Below are 23,435 nucleotides of genomic sequence, written 5' to 3'. Positions count from 1 at the left end.
CTTGCCCAACAGGAAAAGGCGTTTCATGCGGAGGGGCGTTTCCCAGCCTCCAATGGGCGGGCGCCGGTGAAGCGGGGGGACCAATCAGAACGAGACGTTGAATGACAGCTGTCCAATAGGGACCCTCAGTGCTGGTACGGGGCTTAAGCGCCGCCGCGGTCTGAGGAATGTCAACTATTCAACATGGAGGCGGAGGTCGATAAGCTGGAACTGATGGTGAGTGTGAAGTGAAGGAGGTCTACTGGGCCGTTTATTTTTTCCCCGATGGCCTCCAAGTTGGAACGCGATTTGGAGTCGCCGGAAACCCCAGGCGGAGGAGGCTGGACTAGGGCTCGAGCTCCCTCCTCCTGCACCAAAGGGAGTCGCCGCCGCCTGGTCTCTTTTTAACCGCCGCGAGGGAAGGGGTTACATCCGGGAAACTCGTGAGGGAAATGGCGGGAGATGCTGAGGGTGCGGGGCCTTTGGAATTCCTTTTTGCTTGCCCTCAGCTTTGCGCCCCTTGAGGAGCTGTGGTTGATGCAGACAGCGTTCTGTGTATTTCCACCGAAAAGACCTGACAGAAATGGTCTCTAAACGCCCCTAGAAGGGGAGAGGTCGTTCACCCTCCGAGAAAGCGGGGCTAGAGGGTGGGGTGGGAAATACGCCGAGAGGGGCGGAGAGAAATCTCTTTAGGGCTGAAGCGTTCACGTTCAGCCCGGAGCAGGCTGAACAAGTCTGAGAAAGGATGCTCTACTCGCGTGCACAACTTCTTGGCGGCTGAGGAAGCTCCTAGACCAGTTTGGCCCTTCGGTGGGGGAGAGGTGTGAGCCTTGGGAATCTGAACCACGAGTTCCTTTGCTGGAACGCGGGCGGGATTGGGATGTGGATTGCACCAGTGCTCTGGAGTTGCCTGGCTTCATTCATTGTGAATGTAGGGGGCGGGGGCGAATAATTGGAAAGGACTCCCGCTGCTGCTAGGCTTGTTCGAGGGCCCCAAACTGGAGGGCTTGTCCTAGTTTTTTCTTTTGGCTCCTTCCCTCTCTTGTCCTATTTATTCTCTCCCTCCCATTCGTTGACTAGTGGCTAGATCGCCCGCGCTTTTTCCTTAGTTCCCTTGTTCTGTCTACCCCCCAACCCTCCACCCGCCACTGCATTACGAGTGTTCGGATTGGGCTGGTTTCCTTTTAAAATGTGGAATTTGGAGGACGCACCCAGCACTGATTGATCTCCTGTTCGGTTTTTTTTTGTTGTTGTTAAAAATAACAAGGTTAAGTAAAAAAGCCAAAATCTCCATCACAATCCGCTCCTCTTCTCCCTGCCATTCCGTGGCTTTATCCTAAAGTATCGTTTGTACCTGTGCTACCCTCCCCGAGCTCAACCTTGGGTCTCCTTAATATCCGCAACATGTAGTGGTCTTTTAAGGAAAACTGTACTATCCTCACCCCCATTCCCACCTCCAGAAAATGAGAGACCTTGATAGATCTTATTTTCGTTTTCTTCTGATGTATTAATGAATTGAAGTGCCTCTAATATATTAATACAAAACCGACTTTGATTTGCTTTCAGTTGCTTCTAACGTTTTCAATTTCGATTTTCTTTGTGGGGTGTGTATGGAAATTGGGAAGGCGAGAACTGGCAGCAAAGAAGGTAGAATTTAATGCAGCTTTCAAAATCTGTAATAAACGAACTTTTAGTTAAAAGTTTGTTATTGTTATTGTTAACCGTCTTTTAAAAAAATCCTAGGTTTTTCCTCCATTATGAATTCCTACCTCCAGATGGATATTTCTGCCTAATTGTAAGGAGCTAGATGATACTAATTGTGTTTTTAACAGTTTTTTTTTCCCCTTTCAAGTTGGCTTTTAATTTTGAGGTACCAATGAAATCTTTTCTGACTTTGCATTAGAGTCAATAGTCTGACTGGACATGGTTTAGATTGAACACATTTTATTTTAAACAGTGATGTGTACATCTTGAAAAAAAAAATAGGTTTTAGAAAACTATGAGGTAGCCAGACTCTTAATTTAAACTTTTAGATGTTTGAATGATGAGGTAGTTTTTTAAAGTTCTTTTTATGAGAGAAAGAGAAGAAAGCAAGTCTTCTTGAATTCCTTTTAACTGAGTCATAACTTTTTTTGCTGTTCAAATTCTTTGTTTCCATAATCACGGAAACAAAATTGTTTAAAAATTGTATTTGAACTATTACAGTTGTATTATTATTGCTTTGTATTGATTGGGTAGTATAAAATAGGATAGCTCATCTTTAGATTTGCCATGTGCTTTTAGAAAAAAATGTTTTATCTGTGAATGGTTTATTTTCTAAGATTCCAAAGGTAAATGATTTCCTGTGCAATCCTCTGATTTTTGGTTTTATAATTGAGGAATCAATGTTGAATATTTAATAAATGAAATAGAATACATATTATCTAACTTTGAAAAAGAAGTACTTAAGTTTTTAAGACAAATATCCTCATCTCCCCCCCCCCCCCCAGGGGTTTTAACTCCTGATTCAGGAAATTAAACATTTGTTTTTAAATACCTTTTTTAAAAGCCTGATGCTTGGCTAGCAGAGTTGAAATACTCTAATATCTGAGATATGTGACCTAGGATTTGAGGTCAAGACACTCATGTTCCAGCTGTCCTGAATTTAAGTTCCTTTCTTAGGCCCATCCAACCAAGTAGCTGACCTGGATCACTTAAGGGAAGGTTGGTTAAAAATAATGGAAAGTGTTTTTGCATCAATCCTCATTATTAATGGAGGAATAAGCTCATTGTAGGGTAATCTTTGTTCTCTAACTTTCTTCCCTTCACTTTTTGCTTTAGTATTATTTGTCTAGTGTCCTTCTTTTGTGATAAGGCTAGTGATTATGCACAAAAGGTATTATCATACTATGATATTATTCTATTTCTGGGTGGACATCTGACTTCAGAATGGTTTCTTACCATTTTAAAGGTTAGGATGTTAATTGGCTTGAATACAAGGAAATCTGATTCTTAAATCTCAAGAGTCTTCTCCTCCCATTACTATTTTCTCTTTGATTTTTCTCAGCTTGAAGGAAATCTTATATTTAAGATGTTTTAGGGGTTTACTGAAATGTTAAAATTCCCTTTCATAGCATTCAGTTAAGTAGTGCTAATAGTATCCTGTTTATGACATAATGATTTCCTGAAAGTCTGTAAACTCTTGAGATAGGCAAATGCTTTTTGTATTGTAGTTTAGATTCCAGAGAGATAGATTGGGTTTATAGACATTGGGAAACTTATTTTACTTTTCATTTGTTTTCTTTGGTAATCCTATTGTTTCATGTGGCAGTTCATCAGTCAGTTGCTATGGGGGCACTAACCAACACCTCTCAGCAGAACAGAAATATTTTCACAACTTTGCCTTAGTAGTAACTATAAGCTGTTCTGTTAATACCAGTTCTAAGGTATTAACAACACTCATGTTAATAACTTACACAGCTTATGACTTATTTACAAAATCCCTTTCTATATCTGCGCATGTTTCAGTTTGAATATTAATCATAGGTTAGTTGTAAAAAAAATACCACTTTGATATTTAAACCCTGGTCTTTTTTTTTGACATTGATATAAATGTTCTTAGGTTTTAGATATCTTCTGTCCAAAGTGGCAACCCTTCTTTGTATTCTCACACTGAAGCTTCAACTGATGCAAGATGCTTTTATGTCTTTTCTACCTATTACTGCTAACGAATGCTCTGACTTTATTGCACTACTGTACTTTACAGCTAGCAGTGCAATAGTATTGTCAAAGCATCTGAAAGCAGAACATACACCAGAATTTTGATTCTTGCCTTACATCTTTCTTCAGTGTCTGTGAGTAATTTACCACAACCTGTGTTGCTGAAAACTATAACTTTATTACCAAGAGTATATGTTTTAGAAAGTAATAATTTGAAAAAATAAAATTTCAAATAATTAAAAATTCACCACTGTAATGCATTATGAACCACATCGAGAAAATACATTTTATAGCTAACGTCATTATGACTTGTCTAAACATGTAGTACTTTGTTATTTGATTCTTTCTGTTATAGATTTGGATAGGTTCTGCCTAGTCTCAGGTTTTATTGAGTTTGAAGGTGAATTAGTAAGTGATGAAAACAATCTCCATTGTATATTTCCTCTGGTAACCTGCCTCATCTTAATTGGTGTTAATTTTGTGTATTGTTTAATAAATGCTTGAGTTTAAAACTTTAGAATGCATGTTTTAAGGTTCTTTTTGTAATTGTGAGATACAATAAAATGTGAATCTATCACTTCTTTTTTTGTAATCAGTTTGAGATATAATTACATAGAGTAAAACTCAATAGTTCTAGTTGTACAGTTTGATGAGTTTTGACACATGTATAGTCATGTAACCACCACCACAGTTATGATATGCCATAAAAATTACTCTTATAACCCTTTGCAATAAACCTCCTCCCAAACTCTCTGGCAACCACCAATCTCCAGTTTTGCCTTTCCTAGAAGTTCATAAAAATGAAATTATATACACAAAGCTTCAAGTCTTTTGTGTCTGGCTTTTTGCACTTAGCATAATGCTTTTAAGATTCACCCATATTGTATGTATGTATTAGTAGTTGCACCATTTTTATTGATGAGTAGCATTCTGTTGTTTAGAATATCAGAAATTATTTATCTGTTCACCAGATTATGCCTGTGATTTTATTTCCAGATTTTGCCTATTATGAATAAAGTTGTTTAAACATTATAATACAAGTCTTTTATGGACATAATGTTTTTGTTTCTGTTGGGCAGCATCATAAAAGTATGATCTTATAAGAAACTGCTAAAATATTTTTCAAAGCTCTGTCTTAGGGTTCTAGTTTCTCCGAATCCTCACCAACATTTAGTTAACATTGTCAGCCTTCATTTTAGCCGTTCGAGCAAGTGTGTAGTGGTAACTCATCGTAGTCCTAATTTGCATTTCCTTAATGATGTTGAACATCTTTTCATGTGCTTATTCAAAGTTGGTATATCTTTAGTGAATATATGTTAAAATCTTTTGTCTATTTTTAAATTGAGTTTGTCTTTGTATTAATACAAAATTCCTTTAATTTTATCTATTTGCTTTCTCGCTGTCTTAACAATATTGAATCTTCTGATACATGAACATTCTTCTGATACCCTTCTGATACAGGTCTTTCTTAATTTCTTTTATAGCCTAGTGTGATTTCTATGGGTGTTCTGTATCTTAAAAGTAGAACAAGAACAGTAATTATATAATGTGTGTTGTAAATACATTGACTTTCAGAAAAAAATTAAGCTGTTTGTTAAGCAAATATCCTTAAAAGATGGCTAGGAGAATAGATAACAGGAAAGAAAGATACCTGAGATGTTAGGAATGAATACAAGGACATTATTTGTAGGGAATGAAGAACACGATTGCTCACATAAAACCACTTTATTCTAAATTTTATTTATAAAATCCCTTTCTGAATTACCTTACCTGGCTTCAAGTGTAGCTGTTTTCCTCTTCTTTGGTTTTAATTTCCTGCTGGTCACTCGTGGGCTCTTCGAGCAGTGGGTGGAAGTGTGTGCTTTTTGTCTTGGCCATGCTGCATGGCATGTGGGACTGAACCTGTGCCCCTGCAGTGGAAGTGCAGAGGCCTAACCAGTGGACCTCCAGGGAAGTCCTAGAATTTTGTATATTTTAATAATGAAAGATATTACATGGGGAGGGACTAAAAGACAAAACTGCTAATTTGAAGACTTTTCTTCTTCCTTGGAGCAAAGTAAAGTTTTAAAACATACAAAAAACTTTGTTAGTCAAACATAAGCAAAGATTCATGGTTAAGAATATCCCAGATACGGACTTCCCTGGTGGTCCAGAGGCAACGGCTCTGCACTGTCACTGCAGGGGGCCTGAGTTCGGTCCCTGGTCAGGGAACTAAATCCCACATGCTGAAATTAAAGACCGCAACAAGGATTGATGAATCTATGCCTTGCGACTAAGACGTGGTACAGCCAAATGAATAAAGAAATATTTTTTAAAAAGAATATCCTAGATAAAATGTATTCTTAATTATATTTCAGAAGGTTATACTTCTAATTTATCTTAATGTATAGCATTTAAAAGTTTAAATAAGTTAGTCCTTGGTTCATTGTTTTGTTCTCGTTTTTCCTAATTTTTATTTGTCTTTATCATTGGCTGTACTGGCCTCCATTGCTTTGCATGCACTTTCTCTCTGGCGCCGTGCGTGGTGGCCCCTCACGGCTGTGGAGCATAGGGGTGTAGGCTACAGTAGCTGCAGCACCTGGGCTCAGTAGTTCTAGTTCCAGGAGGTACACTGGAAAGAGGCACCTAACCTGGCGTCTCGTTAGAGGTGAGATACGATCTGAGATTGGAAGGATGAGTAGGGATTAACCAGTGAAGGGAACGGGAAATGTTCCAGGCAGAGCAAACAGTGCATGTTCAAGTCCAGAGGTGCTACTCCCGTGAGACTGCTCGTGGCTCAGTACAGTGTCGAGATGGTTGAAATGGGGAGCAAGAGGGTTGAGATGAAGAACCAGTAAAATAAATTGTAGCTATTAAGTTGAAAACCTTCACCACGCTCTATAACATTCCTAAACATCTAAAATTATTAAATATTCACGTTCTGTGGTAATCATGAACCTGTGTTCCTTAATTAAAAAAAAAATTTCCATATAAACATCTCCGGTTTTGGGTAAATTATAGGGAAATTTAGTGCCTTCTGACCGGATCATTATATATTGATTTTTGTGTTCTATAGTCTTTATTGCCCTATTTATTTATAACGCTTGTTCAAGGAGGATGTATGACCTGGAGTGAAATCTTACCAGGCAACTCACAGAACTGCAGTCAGGAAGAGAGTCATCAACTTAGCCGAGCCTAGAGCACTTGAACCCAGTCAAGCGGCAGATTCATGAGAATAGATGATTTGTCGTTTTTAAGCCACTGAGTTTCAGGTTCCAGTTTTGAAGTGTGCTCCTTTAATCTAGGCTGCCAAAACTTACTATATCCTTTTGCTAGCATGTTGTCTCATCCATTTTTAGCAGTGTAGTCTGCTGCTGCTGCTGCTAAGTCGCTTCAGTCGTGTCCGACTCCGTGCAACCCCACAGACGGCAGCCCATCAGGCTCCGCCGTCCCTGGGATTCTCCAGGCAAGGACACTGGAGTGGGTTGCCATTTCCTTCTCCAATGCATGAAAATGAAAAGTGAAAGTGAAGTTACTCAGTCGTGTCTGACTCTTAGCGACCCCATGGACTGCAGCCTACCAGGCTCCTCCATCCATGGGATTTTCCAGGCAAGAGTACTGGAGTGGGGTGCCATTGCCTTCTCCTCAGTGCAGTCTAGTTGTGTGTTAATATTATCTCACAAGTAAAAGAAGCATTGTGTTTGACCTTAATGAGTAACCAAGGGTAAAGCATGTAAAGGGATGGTTCTGTGCAAGTTTCTCTTTCTGGTCCTGAGCTTGATGACATTTAGGGATACCTCAATTTAGGGTTGTCAGACTTAGTAAATGAAAATATAAATTGTCTGGGAATTCCCTGGTGGGCCAGTGGTTAAGATTCCATGCTCTCCAAATGAAACAACTGACAAAGGATTAATTTCCAAAATATATAATAAGCAGCTTATACAACTATTACCAGAAAAACAAACAACCCAGTCAAAAACTGGGAAAAAGACCTAAACAGAAATTTCTCCAAAGAAGACATACAGATGACTAACAAACACATGAAACGATGCTCAACATTGCTCATTACTAGAGAAATGCAAATCAAAACTACAATGAGATATTACCTCACATAGGTCAGAATGGCCACCATCCAAAAGTCTACAAACAATAAATGCCAGAGAGGGCTGGAGAAAAGGGAACACTTTTGCACTGATGGTGGGAATGTAAATTGATACAGCCACTATGGAAGACAGTATGGAGATTCCTTAAAAAACGAATAAAAGCACCATATGACGCAGCAATCCCATTCCTAGGCATATACCCTGAGGAAACCAAAATTAAGAGACACATGTATCCCATTGTTCATTGCAGCACTGTTGACAATAGCTAGAACATGGAAGAAACCCAGATGTCCATCGACAGATGAATGGATAAAGAAGGTGTGCATATACACAATGGAATATTACTCAGCCATAAAAAGAATGCACTTGAGTCAGTTCTAACGAAGTGGATGAACCTAGAGCCTATTATACAGAGTGAAAGTAAGTCAGAAAGAGAAAGATAAATATTGTATTCTAACACATATATACAGAATCTAGAAAAATGATACTGAAGAATTTATTTGCAGGGCAGCAGTGGAGAAACAGACATAGAGAATAGACTTATGGACATGGGGAGAGAGGAGGAGAGGGTGAGATGTATGGAGAGAGTAACATGGAAACATATTACCATATGGAAAATAGATAGCCAACAGGAATTTGCTGTATGGCTCAGGAAACTCAAACAGGAGCTCTATATTAACATAGAGGGGTGGGATGGGGAGGGATATGGGAGGGCAGTTCAAAAGGGAGGGGATATTTGTATACCTATGGCTGATTCATGTTGCGGTTTGACAGAAAACAACAAAATTTGGTAAGGTAATTATCATTCAATAAATGAATAAATTAAAAAAAAAAAAAAGATTCTGTGCTCTCACTACCAAGGTCCTGGGTTCAATCCCTGGTTGAAAACTGAGATCCCACAAGCTGTCTGGCCAAAGAAAAAAGAAAAGATGCCCAGTTAAATTTGAATTGCAAATAGGCAATAGGAAATTTTTTAGTATAGTTATGTCCAAATATTGCATGGGATGTACTTAGAAAATTTTTTTTATTGTTTATCTGAGATTCAGGTTTAACTGAGTGTCCTGTATTTTATGTGTCAAACGCCCTTTCAGAATGCATTTTCATACAGTTATGAACAGAGTACATTAGATTGTCATATTTATTGGTCAAATAATTACCAGTTATGACTTCTTATACCTACTGTGTATGAGGAACTGTGCTAAGCAAAGTTTAATATATGAGCCATGAGGAGAGACACATAAATCACAAAAAATCTACATGAAGCAAGAAGCACAAGGTACTGTGTCTGAACAAATATAATCTTTTCTTCTATAGTCTTTTAGCCTAGTACATAGATAATTCAGATAAATATATATATTTGCACTGGGTGAGTGGGAGGAGGTAGAAGATAACTTCAAAAGAGATTCCTCTCATATAAAAGCATATTTGTTATGAAAAATTGCAGAAATCCAGATTTAATCTTTGTTTTATTCCCTGGGGAAGGGACAATTTACGACTACAATTTACTAGAAGTCGTCACAGATGTAGCTGACAAACTTACGGTTACCAGGGGATAAGGGTAGAGGGAAGCGATAAATTGAGAGATTGGGATTGTCATATACACACTATAATATGTAAAATAGATAACTAATAAGAATTTGCTGTATAGCAGAGGGAACTCTACTCAATACTTTGTAATGGCCTAGATGGGAAAATAATCTAAAAAAAAAAGTGAATATATGTATAACTGATTCACTTTGCTGTACACCTGAAACTACTGTAACATTCTAAATCAGCTATACTTATGATAAAAGTTTTTAAAAAAGGACTTTGTAAATCAAAGTTAAAAAGAAAGAGAAAAGGGACAGTTCTCTTGCTTTTTATATGTTCAGGCAATATGCTTGGCATTTGGATCTCAAAAGCAATGACTTTTTTTTTAATTAAAAAAAGCAGATTATCTCTAGGAACTTAGATACATACTGTACTCAGCCCCTCAGTCCCAATCTTTGAGTTCACAGGTTCCGTTTAGTTGGCAATCTACTTTGTTGCTTTATCGTTGACACTAAGACAAGCTACAATTTTACAGTGACAGTTATTCATTTTTTTTTTTCTTTAGGCTATGGATCCTTAAAGGAGCTTCATCTCACCAGAATAATGTAGACAGATACATAAAATTGCCAGATATCAAGAGGGGATTTATAGAACCTTGCCTCAATAAGATCACGGGATATCTGCTATTCAGAGGTTGAAGTGATTTGACATTAAATGATGAGACATCATTAATCTTGCATCCTTTTATACAGATTGTGTAAAAATTGCTACCAAAGATGTATTCCCTCAAGATTATACTAAGTTTTTGCCATAGGTATTTACATTATTCTAACTATGGTCTGCAATTTAGGAATGTACCTGTTTTGTCATATTTGATGACATTCTGACTTTATCTGAAGACAGTATATCATGAATATTTGATATATACATATTAATATTATAACCCATTACACAATATTATTCTCTATATATTACATATAAATATATATTTTAGACATCACCAACTCGATGGACATGAGTTTGAGTAAGCGCCGGGAATTGGTGATGGAGAGGGAAGCCTGGCGTGCTGCAGTCCATGGGGTCGCAAACAGTCAGACACGACTGAGCGACTGAACTGAACTGAAGAGCATGCTATTTACCAGGCGCTGCTAGAGAGTAATGATTTTTAAAAAAAACAGTGAGGCAACTTCCAGGCAGACCAGTGGTTAAGAATCTGCCTTCCAATGCAGGAGACGCAGGTTCCATCCCTGGTCAGGGAACTAAGATCCTACATGCCGAGGGACAACTAAGGCATCCGGTCCACAGCAACCAGAGAAGCCCACAAGCTCTAGAACCCTTGTTCCACAAGGAAGACCCAGAGCAGCCAAAGTAAAACAACATAAAGTGATTGAAAAACATAAATTACCAAAAAAAAAAAAAAAGCAGTGAAATTTGGTGTGGCTGCGGTGTAAAATGTGAAGTTTCAGTGAGAAAATTTAAATTTTTAAAAATTTTATTGGAGTATTTATTGATTTACAATGTTGCATTAGTTTCCCCTGTACAGCAAAGTGAATCAGTTATACATGTACATATGGAGAGTGTTAATTTTTGTTAAGAATCAAACTAAGAGTTGAAAGTAATTTCACAGGCATTGGGAAACTAATAATCTTTAAGAATGACAGTATGCAGAATGTGAGTGTGTGCATGTTTAGTCACTCCATCGTGTCCAACTCTGTGTCTGCAAGGACTCTAAGCCAGGCTCCTCTGTCCACCGGATTTTCCAGGCAAGAATACTGGGGTGGGTTGCCACTGTTTTCTCCAGGGGCTCTTCCTAATCCAGGGATCCAACCCTACACCTTCTGCCTTGGCAGATGGATTCTTTACCACTGAGCTAACTGTTATACTTTAAAAAATAGTTATTATACATGTAATACATATTCATTGTAATTTAATTAGAAGACAGATATGCAAAAGGAGAGAAAGACCCGACAATTCCAAGACAATTAAGACTATGTAGTAGGGGCTTCCTTGGTGATCCTGTGGTTTAAGAATCCACAGGGGACTCGGGTTTGAGCCCTGGTCTGGGAAGATTGCGCATGCCGAGGAGCAGCTAAGCCCGTGTGCCACAACTTCTGAGCCCATGTGCTGCAACTGCTGAAGCCTGTGTGCCTAGGGCCTGTGCCCTGCAGCAACAGAAGCCAGCACCCTGCAAGGCAGGGTCGTCCCCACTTGCCTCAACTAGAGAAAGCCCGCGTACAGCAACAAAAGACCCAGCACAGCCAAACAATAAATAATTTTTTAAGAAGACTATGTTGTTTATTATTCTGTTGTAGGTATATTTTTAACTGTTTTTTCCCTAAACCAGGTTCATTCTATATATTATGAAAATCTGTTCCTTGTAGTCCAGTATATGTCCATAGCACAGTTAACATAAATAACCTAAGATCCTGAAAACTTTAAAAAAAAGTTCAGTAGACTACTTTAACTGATAAAATCAGCCTTATGTGTGCTACCCTCATAATTGTCCCATAAAAGCCTGCAGATTAGGAACTGATGCGCCTGAAACTTCATGCTTGCTTCTGCTTTGATGTTATTTGCCTGAAACAACATGTAACTGGGTGCGTGTGCATATTGCTGCTTCTCTGTTTCAGACAAGCATAGACATGTGTTTGTTCTGTCTGGAAGAGACTGGATAATAGCTCTCTAGCAGAAATAGACTGCAAAACAATTGTGATTGTGTAGACATTAGAAGTGGCCCTCAACTTGTTAAGAGCTTGAAATATTTCTTAAAACAGGCTTTAGAGGGTGGTTGGATTCCCTGGCTATTCTTTCAAGTGAGTGAACTTATATCTGTTCCCTTTTGTCATTGAACATTGGTCTGTATGTTAAAAACTCGGGATATAAAAGTGGAAAGACAAGGGTCTTGCCAGCAAGAGACTTGAAATCAAAATGGGGACACTGCCATGCAAACAAATGATTGTAATATAAGACATGAAACGAGAAGCCTCAGCCATGAAAAGAAAAATGAAAGTAGATAAAGGTGTTTCTAAATCTACTGGAGAGAGGAAAATGCAAGGAAAGGCGTGCTTTAAGCAGATTCTTTGGTTGATAATACAGCTAACCTACATCTAGGAGTATTCAGATACCTAATTCTCCCTTAAAACGTGTCTAAGGAAAATGTATTTCTAAGCTTAGCTGCTGAGTCCAGAATATACCTCTACCAACTCCTCTCATCATAGGCAAGACCCTTCGTTTTCCTGTGTTTCGATGCTGTTGAGACAGGCTTTCTCACAAGAGGATGTGTTTGGAGCTGGTCCTTCTGAAAGGGAGCATTATTGTGGCAGTGGGAATCTGTGGGTTGTTTGTAAAGAGGAAATATTTTTTAAACTGTACTGCAATTATATCCTGCTGTCAAATATTTTAGTGGTATGTAATATAGTGTGCCTTTTAACTAAAGCCTTAAGCTGGACATAAAAACTAGTACTACAGAATGTTATATACTTGTGAAATACAGGGCATGCTCTTTAAAACTAAATTATTTCCTAAATTGTTCTTTTACTCGTTCGTATGGTTTCTTCTGTACAACCACAGTCTGTTTCCAAGGATATCCAGTTGTCAGGATGTAATTTGGTTGTCTTTGGGGCTTAACATTGATTTCCATGGACTTTTCCCAGCTAAATTGCCTATTTTTATTTACCACTTTTGGGACTGATATAAAACTTTTTCCATTTATTTTTATTACTGAGTTAGAGGAAAACTGTGAATATGAAATATGAATGTCTTGGGCTTTAAAAAAATTCACATTTTATTTTAAATATTCTAATATGCCTAAAAATAAGGCAGATAGCTAAAACTAATTAAATAGCAACTACACTGTTTTTCAAGACTTCCCAGAATCTAATTTATAATTGAGAAGGGTTGTGAATGAAGTTCAGCAATATCATTTTGTTCTATTAATCAGACACTAATGAGTTTTGGAGGCTGTCATAATTGGTTAGTAAATTTCCTACAGTGTAACTGAAAATTTTCCTGTTTATTACCAGATCCTAGAACCCTATCGATATTGTCTCTGCTGTGTAAATAGCTCTGAGTAGTGCAATATTGCTTATAGGGTTTTGGTGTTTGGGAAGAACAATGGGCAGGTTGCAGAAACAATGTAGCTGAAACTGAAGCAACAGTTGTTTTCGTTTAGGAATAAAATAGTAGAAGCTAGTTTTTAATACAGACATTAAAATCTGAAACTAAAATGTTGAATTTTTATATATTAGAAGAAACACTTTTCTTAATTTTAACATTTTGATAAACCTTGTTTTATTGTAGTATAATGAAATAATAGAGTTTTATTGTTGGAAGAGAGTAGATTTCCAACTCTCTCATTTAATAGGAGAGACTCAAAGCGACAGCAGATACTGGAGACCACATAACTGTTAATGAGACCAGGGCTAGAATTTCTGCCATGTATCTCAATCCTCTTATTTTCTTTTTTTCAGTACCATACTAGCAGGTTGTATTTAGAGAGATTTTTTTTAATGGACTAAGTGCAGATTTAAAACAAAAAACCCAACTTGCCATTTAATGTTGGGTAGTCTTTATATTCCCCCCCATCTATGTGATTCTCTTTGGCTTTGATGTCATGTATAACTTTGGTCTAACTACATAAAAACAAGAGTAATGAAAATAGAAGTAGAGGGAAGTCACTTAGACTGTTTTCTTTGTTGATAAAATAAAGGGTTCAGATGAGAGAATCTTCACTGTTTTTCTGTTTCTCAACATTGCTTTGACATACTTTTTCCTTTTTTGTCCCTGCTTAATCTATAGCCTGGGCTTTCCTTGTGGCTCAGCTGGTGAAGAATCTGCCTGCAAGGCGGGAGACCTGGGTTTGATCCCTGGGTTGGGAAGATTCCCTGGAGAAGGGAAAGGCTACCCATTCCAGTATTCTGGCCTAGAGAATTTCATGGACTGTATAGTCCATGGGATTGCAAAGAGTTGGACACGACTGAGCGACTTTCACTTCACCAGCCATAGTCCACTGACTTGCTAATAAGTAAATACTTCCCGTAGGTATTGTCACAAAATATTCTCTTCAGTTCTTCAAGGAGGGTAACATTCTACTCTCAAACCATTGTTTTTCCTATATTTTAAAAAGAGGTTTTGGACTTAGCTGGTAGTCCAGTGGTGAAGGTCCACGCTTCCAATGCAGGGGGCACTGGTTCTATCCCTGGTCTAGGAAGACCCCACATCCACGTGCCATAAAGCGCGACCAAAAACCGAAACAAAAGTTTTAAAATTGTGGTTAAATACATATAACATAAAATTTACCATTTTAACCACTTAAAATGTGGACTCAAAATAGAACTCAGCAGTCTTATGTACATTCTCATTATGCAACCATTGCCACCATCCATCTCCAGAGCTTCATCATTGTTAAACAAACTCTGCGTATGTTAAACAATGACCCCCTATTCCCTGCACCCCGTGTATTTAAAAATCTGTTTAAAATTGTTTGTTCTCTGAAATATTTTCCAAATAGAAGTATGGGCATATTACTTAAAGGGGAAACGGAAAAAAAATTTAAAGACTTTTTGGAAGCAGTGATGTACGTATAAATGCAGCACTTGTGTGAAAGTGGGAAGTCCTGAATTTCAGCATTTGTCAGTTTTCCTGTTGTGTGTTTTTCCACCCTATCTGATTTCAGGTTACCAGCATGATGTCACAGAAAATGGAGCTGGAAAGACATGCAGTAGTAGCATGTGATATGTTCTTCTGTATAGATACAATAGGCCTCAAGAGCATAGATGAGTAAAATATAGTAAAACTAGGAAATTGTGGGGTTTGTGTATATATTTTTTCAATAATTTAATTGTACATTTAATAATTTAATTTTTAGTGATGCTCTTGTTTAACAATTGGCTTACAAGAATTTCTAAAAATTTAGCTGGCTCCATCGTGCCGTTGATTGGAAGCATACTCTTTGGTATCTTATTAAAATATGAATTACTTAAAAGAAGGAACACTTCTTTTAGGTACTGTTTGGTGGTTTTTATTACCTTGTGGACCCCCAGGCATTACATGAAGCCATAGCTGAAACCACTCTTGAGGAGAAGACTTTGTAAAATGGACTATGGGATTATGCCAGTTAAATTTAAGCAGAGCTAAACTGTCAAGTTGAAAAACATATAGGCTTTAGAATATCAGGTTAAGGGCTCCTAGAATAGAGATTCTATTTTAAGGTAGCCCTGGAGTAACAAATCCCATAATCCTAAGAATTTTGTAGTAACTATTAGGTTAGTTTAAAACAGTTAAAAAAACTTTTATTTAAAGTTATGCTTTAGAATGTTGTATAAGACCTCAAATTATACATAAAGCTACAGAACTGTGGTCTGTTGCAGCAATTAGATCAGGTCTTCAGTGCTTAGAGCCTTTGCTTAGTTGATTTGTCCTCCTCCCACTTCCTCCCCCTACTCTCCATCCACATGTGAAGGAAAAGTTAATTCTTGAGCATATTTTAATATGGGAAATTATACCAACAGGAATTTCTTTACATATATACATATATTAATACATATATAGTAATAGTATGCTTAAAGAAGCCTAATTATTGATAGATTTAATCATGGCAGCTAATATAACAAGTATATAAGACAAATGAAATGCCTCCACTTTTGGAAAACATTTTAAATACTTCTTAGGCAAAGAACTAATACATTGGTTTTTCTGACTCAGCAACTCCTTGATGTTAGAGATGCAAATCAGACTGATTCCTGGGAAATTTTTTAAAACAAAAACTGACTTTTTTCCCTTCTATTTCTACCCTAAAAGTTTTTGGTTGTAAAAATAGAATGTTACTAATTGAAAAGTTTTCCGATCAAATTTAGGCCAATGATGAGAAATTATTAGTGATGGAAGATTTAGTTTATCTCTTTCTGAACTTTGTTCAATAATGAAAGCTTCTGACTTTCAAAGCATTTTAACTTCTGAGAACCTTTTTTTCTTATTCTACATTCCAAAGTAGAACCCTTGGTTTACTTTTTGTATAATAAAAATATCTGTATAGCACTTCTCATTAGATCTGAGAATTACTTTTTGTTGGTTTTACCCTTCCCATTAAGGCTTTACATTTTCAAGAAGCAATCTTTAGTCCAGAGCTTAAGTTGACAGAAAGGTCTCCCTGTCTCCCTAAAGCAGTCTCCTCAGCTGTGGGCTAGGAATGGAAGACCTTCCCTGAGGAAATCACGTTTTACCTTTCAGAGTAAACTCAAAACGGTTGTTTCCCTGATAAATTCAAGGCAGTACATGCTTTAAGATCCTGTAAAAGATGTAGAATTCCCCCAAATTAAGAATAATTTGGAGACCATGTCACATTCAGAGATAAACCACTTTTAACAATGATATATATGCTTCCCAACTTTTCCATGTGAACACACATGTATTTTACAGCCTATGGCAGTTTTCCCCCCTTTTCTCCCTTAGAAGTTTATTGCAGATCAAGGTTCCACGCTAGTACCCAGGTTAAATAAATTGTGGTCATTTGGCCTGCTGTGCCATTATGTCATATGTAGCTTTTCTTGTATAATTTATGGCTCTTTAAGCCTTCTAGTTTTGGCCTGTGTGGCAAATATTTATAGTTCTTTGGTTAATAGGATTGCAGATTGTGTTAACAGCCTGAGCATCCCTAAAAATAAATTTGTTCTGTGCTTTACCTTGAAACCACATATCCGTCCAGAGGTAGAAAAACTGCCTAATTGATGAGTGTGGTGGTAATTCCTGAAGCCATTGTTAGTTCTTAATAGAGCATGGGTATTCTAGATGATGGAAGTTTAATATACTTTACTATTTTCCTATTTTCAAAATTAGTATATATAATATTAAAAATATAAAGAGAAAAGAAAGAATAGCTATAGTATCATGTTTTGTGAAATGTCTTTTGGTTCGTGAACTAATGATCTATGCTGATCTTTAGTTCCAGAAAGCTGACTCTGACCTGGACTACATTCAGTACAGGCTGGAATATGAAATCAAGACTAATTATCCTGATTCAGCAGGCAAGGTAATCTGCAAAAGAAATATCTTTTTAACAGAATATTTTATTAAAAGAGTTTCTGATAGTATTTCTAATAGTAGAGTATAACAGTTACATTATTAAGGATTACATTCTTAGAATCCTTTTGTGTTGGAAGTTTGGTCACAGAATATTGGAGAGATTATACTCATAGTAAAGGAAATTTGTGGCTCCTCTTTTTTTTTTAACCTGTAACCAAGAATTATTGAGTCTAGATGTGTAAACAACTGTGGAAGCCTTTGAAATTGTGAAAGAATATAGATAGCTTTAGGGCAGTGGTTAACTAAGGGGAGAAATCCTAGCAGTCATGATATTCTCTGAGGAAGATGATGATACACTATTAAATTTGTTACATGGACTGTTTGTATAAAATTATGTACTTAGTTATTCTAAGTTTAGATTGATTAGAAATACTATCTGTTTATAAGTCATAGTACATGTACACATGCCTATAGAGATAAAGCAATTTTTAAGCCTTGTTTGTTAACATTAATTTAGCATGTAAAACATTAATTTATCACTTTATGGTACTCTTTTTTTCTCTTATAGCACTTGCTAGCAGATAAGAAATATCATATTTTACTCTTTCTTAAAAAAATTATACAATTAAAATTTCGGGGGAATTGTGTAAACTTTCAAATTAAAATGAGATTTTAAATAAAATTGGGAAAGCACTGTGAATGTTCAGTTTTTACCGCTTACGTGAAATAATGGAATGCCAGGATTGTATAGGAGTATAGTTTTAACTATTCTACCTCCTTAACTGTCTTGACTTTGTCCTTCCCTCTTTTCGCTCTTACTAAAGAAAACCAACCCATTCTGGTCAAGTGGTACCCCAAGTAATTGGCCAAAGCACTCATCTCAGTCAGTATATTTCAAGTACTATCTGGAATACATTTCGTGTGGGGCTTCCACGTTTCTCCCACCTTCTATCTCTCATTTTTATCACATTTCCAGTTGTTTTATTCTTCTACAACTTAAAAAAAAAAAAAAAACAGCTTTACTGAGCTATAATTCACATACCACAGAATTCACTCTTTTAAAGTAGATAATTCAGTGGGTTTTAGTATGTTTAGTTTATTGTAAGTTTTAGCAGTTTAGTATATTGTATGGCCATCATCACAATAAATATTTGAGTATTTTCATAACCTCGAAAAGAAACCCATACCTATTAGCTGTTTCTTCCCCCTCCCCTGGCCAGCTTCCAGCAACTACTAATCTTCTTCCTGTCGCTATACTCTACAGATTTGCTCTCTGAACATTTCATATAAATGGAATCACATAATATGTGGCCTTTTATATCTGGTTTAGCATTTTTTAAAAAAATTGAAATATAGTTGATTTACAGTTTTTCAGATGGAGAGCAAAGTGATTCAGTTATACAAACACGCATATATATACACACAAAAATATGTGTCTGTGGGTGTATATATTTTTCAAATTCTTTTCTTTATAGGTTATTACAAGATACTGAGTATAGTTCCCTGTGCTATACAGTTGATCCTGTTGTTTATCTATTTTATACATAATGCTCAGTCAGTGAGTTCAGTCGCTTAGTCGTGTCTGACTCTTTGTGACCCCATGGACTGCAGCACGCCAGGCTTCCCTGTCCATCACCAGCTCCTGGAACTAGCTCAAACTCATGTCCATAGAGTCAATGATGCCATCCAACCACCTTATCTTCTGTCATCTCCTTTTCCTCTTCCTGCCTTCTATTTTTTCCAGCATCAGGGTCTTATCCAGTGAGTTAGTTCTTCACATCAGGTGGTCACAGTATTGGAGTTTCAGCTTGAGCATCAATCAGTCCCTTTCAATGAATATTCAGGACTGATTTCCTTAAAGATTGACTGGTTTGATCTTGCAGTCCAGGGGACTCTCAAGAGTCTTCTCCAACGCCACAGTTCAAAAACATCAATTCTTTGGCGTTCAGCTTTCTTTATAGTCCAACTCTCACATCCATATGTGACTACTGGAAAAACCATAGCTTTGACTAGACGGACTTGGTCAGCAAAGTGATGCCTCTGCTATTTAATACGCTGTCTAGGTTGGTCATAGCTTTTCTTTCAAGGAGCAAGCATCTTTTAATTTTGTGGCTGCAGTCAACATCTGCAGTGATTTTGGAGCCCCCCCCCCCAAAAGTCTTTTATTGTTTCCATTGTTTCCCCATCTATTTGCCATCAAGTGATGGCACCGGATGCCATGATTTTAGTTTTTTGAATGTTTTAAGCCAACTTTTTCACTCTCCTCTTTCACTTTTGTCAAGAGGCTCTTTAGTTCTTCTTCATTTTCTGCCATAAGGGTGGTGTCATCTGCATATCTGAGGTTATTGATATTTCTGCCTGCTATCTTGATTCCAGCTTGTGCTTCATCCAGCCCAGCATTTCTCATGATGTACTCTGCATGTAAGTTAAATAAGCAGGGTGACAATATACAGCCATGAAATACTCCTTTTCTGATTTGGAACCAGTCTATTCCATGTCCGGTTCTAACTGTTGCTTCGTGACCTGCATACAGATTTCTCAGGAGGCAGGTAAGGTGGTCTGGTATTCCCATCTCTGTAAGAATTGTGCACAGTTTGTTGTGATCCACACAGTCAAAGGCTTTGGCATAGTCAGTAAAGCAGAAGTAGATGTTTTCCTGGAACTCTCTTGCTTTTTTGATGATCCAACGGTTTTGATCTCTGATTCCTCTGCCTTTTCTAAATCCAGCTTGAACATCTGGAAGTTCATGGTTCACGTACTGTTGAATACATAATACATACATAATAGTATTTATCTTTTAATCCCAGATTCCCAGTTTATCCCTCTCTCACCCCATTTCGCCTTTGGTAAGCATAAATTGACTTTCTACATCTGTGAGTCTGTTTTTGTTTTGTAAATAACTTCATTTGTATTGTTTTTCTTTAAGATTCCACATGTAAGTGATATTGTATGATGTTTATCTTTCTCTTTCTGACTTCACTTTGTGTGAAAATCTATAGATGCATCCATGTTGCTGCAGATGGCATTATTTCATTCTGTTTTATAGATGAGTGGTATACATATACCACATTTTTATCCATTCATCTGTGGATGGACATTTAGGTTGCTTTTATGTCTTGGCTATTGTAAATAGTCAGTGAATATTGGGGTGCATTTATCTTTCAAATTGGAGTTTTCTCCAGATATATGCCTAGGAGTGGGATTGCTGGATTATATAGTAACTCTATTTTTAGTTCTTTGAGGAACTTCCGTACTGTTCTCCATAGTGGCTACACCAATTTACATTCCTACGAACACTGTAGGAGGGTCTTTTCTCTCCACATCCTCTCCAGCATGTATTATTTATAGACTTTTTAATGATGGCCATTCTGACCAGTGTGAGGTGATATCTCGTTGTAGTTTTGATTTGCATTTCTCTAATAATTAGCGAAGTGGAGCATCTTTTCATGTGCCCCTTGGCCATCTGTATGTCTTCTTTGGAGAAATGTTTATTTAAGTCTCCTGCCTACTTTTTGACTGGGTTTTTGTTTGATACTGAATTGTATGAGTTGTTTATGTATTTTGGCAATAATTAAGCCCTTGTTGGTCCCATTGTTTGCAAATATTTTCTCCCATCCTATAGAATATCTTTTTGTTTTGTTTATGATTTCCTTTGCTGTACAAAAGCTAATAAGTTTGAGTAGGTACCATTTGTTTATTTTTGCTTTTATTTCCACTGCCTTGGGAGACTGACCTTGGAGAAGGCAATGGGAACCCACTCCAGTACTCTTGCCTGGAAAATCCCATGGACGAAGGAGCCTGGTAGGCTGCAGTCCATGGGGTTGCTAAGAGTCAGACACGACTGAGCGACTTCACTTTCACTTTTCACATTAATGCACTGCAGAAGGAAATGGCAACCCACTCCAGTGTTCTTGCCTGGAGAATCCCAGGGACGGGGTCCCGTCTATGGGGTTGCACAGAGTCGGACACGACTGAAGCGACTTAGCAGCAGCAGCCGGGAGACTGACCTAAGGAAACAGTGGTATGATTTATGGCAGAGAATGGTTTGCCTCTATTCTCTTCTAGTTTTATCGAGTCGTGTCTTATATTTAAGTCTTTAAGCCATTTTGAGTTTATTTTTGTGTATGGTGTGAGGGAGTGTTCTAAGTTCATTGATTTACATGCAGCTGTCCAGCTTTCCCAACACCACTTGCTGAAGAGACTGTCTTTTCTCCCTTATATACCACATCTGTATCAACTCATCTACTGATGGACATTTAAGTTGCTTCCATGCCTTGACTATTGTAAATAGTGCTGCTGTGAACATTGGGGTGCATGTATCTTTTCAAATTAGAGTTTTCATCTTTTCTGGATATCACTTAGCATGTTTTAAAGGTTCATCCTGGTTGTAGCATGAATCAATACTTTATTCCTTTTTACTGCTGAATATTTCATTGTATGGCCATACCACATTTTCTTATTTATTTGATCAGTTAATAGTTTGGTTGTTTCCTTTTGGCTGTTATGATCATATTCCCATAAGCATTCATGTACAAGTTTTTGTATGGATGTTTGCTTTCATTTCACTTGGGTGTATACCTAAGAGTGGAATTCCTGGGCACATGGTAACCCTATGTTTAATATTTTGAGGAACTACTATATTGTTATCCAAAGCAGTTGTACTATTACACATTCTCAGTTTCGGTTTTTTTTTTTTTAAGTTGTAAAATATGTAAGATAAAATTCATCATTTTTTCCAGTTTAAAGTGTGCAATTCTGTGGTTTTAGTATATTTATATCATTGTGCAGCTATCACCACCATCCATCTCCAGAACTTGATTTCATCTTTCCAAATTGAAACTGCATCCATTAAATAATAACTCCCCATCTCCCCCTCTTCCCAAGCCCTGGCAACAACCATTCTACCTTCTGTCTCTATGAACCTTACTACTCTAGTGACCTCATATACACAATTTTCCAGACTACACATTTGGTGTCATCTATTATTTCTTTGCCCCTATCAAACGTACTACTAAGTTTTCTTAACTTTTCTTTAATAATATCTCTTTTCTGTCCTTTTCCTACTTCTACTGCTCATGCTGTAGTCTTGATCACTATCTGTAGAATTAACAGTTTTTAAATTAGATTTTTGTTCTGATTCATTCCTGTTAGAATTATCTTTATTGATCATTTCCATCATCAAAAGCTTAGCAAAAAATCTCCAAGGAAGAAAGGAGCAGAGGGCCATGAACTGAGCCTCTGCCTGTAGCCATAAGGTAGGGTCCACAAAGGAAATATTTGAATAGTGAGACAATAATCAAGATAGTATAGTTCTGTGCAAATCAAGAGTTCATTTTAAGATTAGAATAGGAAGGAAATAGGGAGAGTCAAAAAGAGGGATATCAAAATTACAGGGCAAGTCTGACTTTTTGATTGTTATAGGGTGTGGAAAGAAGGTAACCCTCCTAACTATTGGTGGGAATGTAAATTGGTACAGTCACTGTGGAGAACAGTATGGAGGTTCCTTAATAAACTAAGAATAGATCTCCCGTATGACCCTGCAATCCCACTCCTGGGCATATGTCCAGAGAAAAACATAATCCAAAAGGATACATGCACCCCAGGGTTCATTGCAGCACTGTTTACAACAGTCAAGACAGAAGCAACCAAAATGCCCATGGACAGAGGAATGGATAAAGAAGATATGGTACATATATACAAGAGAATATTACTTGGCCGTCAGGAAGAATGAAATAGTGCTGTTTGCAGCAACAGGGATGGACCTAGAGATTGTCGTATTGAGGGAAGTAAGTCAGAGAAGAAACATCCGACGACATCCCCTATCTGTGGACTCTAAAAAGACATGATATAGGTGAACTTATTTACAAAACTTAAACAGATACACAGACTAGAGAACAAACTTATGGTTGCCAAGGGGAAGGATGGACGGAAGGGATAGTTAGGGAGTTTGGAATGGACTTGTATATACTGCTATGTGTAAAATGCATAAACACAAAGGACCTACTGTATAGTACATGAAACTCTGCTCAGCGTTATGTGTCAGCTTGGATGGGTGGGGGGCGTTTGGAGGGAGAATGGATACATGTATGACTGTTCACCTGAAATTATCACAACATTGTTAATTGG

The 23,435-nt window shown here is 37.3% G+C and overlaps 1 protein-coding gene and 2 non-coding genes across 4 annotated transcripts in view; all 3 read left to right on the top strand.

Moving 5' to 3' along the window:
- SKA2 (spindle and kinetochore associated complex subunit 2) overlaps positions 134 to 23,435 on the top strand; it is a 32,394-nt gene continuing 9,092 nt past the window's right edge. Inside the window, exons 1-2 of one of the 2 annotated variants that reach the window (XM_018064132.1) lie at positions 134 to 216; positions 17,230 to 17,316. In XM_018064132.1, coding sequence (XP_017919621.1) covers positions 184 to 216; positions 17,230 to 17,316 — 120 coding nt within the window. In that variant the 5' untranslated portion in view covers positions 134 to 183. The remainder of the gene's footprint in view (positions 217 to 17,229; positions 17,317 to 23,435) is intronic. The other variant, XM_018064133.1, reaches the window with a different exon arrangement.
- On the top strand, positions 3,679 to 3,763 carry MIR301A (microRNA 301a). The gene has a single exon (NR_129689.1). It is a non-coding gene; the product is annotated as a microRNA 301a (primary transcript).
- On the top strand, positions 13,299 to 13,412 carry MIR454 (microRNA 454). The gene has a single exon (NR_129759.1). It is a non-coding gene; the product is annotated as a microRNA 454 (primary transcript).

Source organism: Capra hircus, chromosome 19 (assembly GCF_001704415.2).
Source record: "Capra hircus breed San Clemente chromosome 19, ASM170441v1, whole genome shotgun sequence".
NCBI classification, from domain to species: Eukaryota; Metazoa; Chordata; class Mammalia; order Artiodactyla; family Bovidae; genus Capra; species Capra hircus.
Note: the sequence above shows the minus strand (reverse complement) of the source record. Positions and strands in the feature narration are given on the sequence as shown.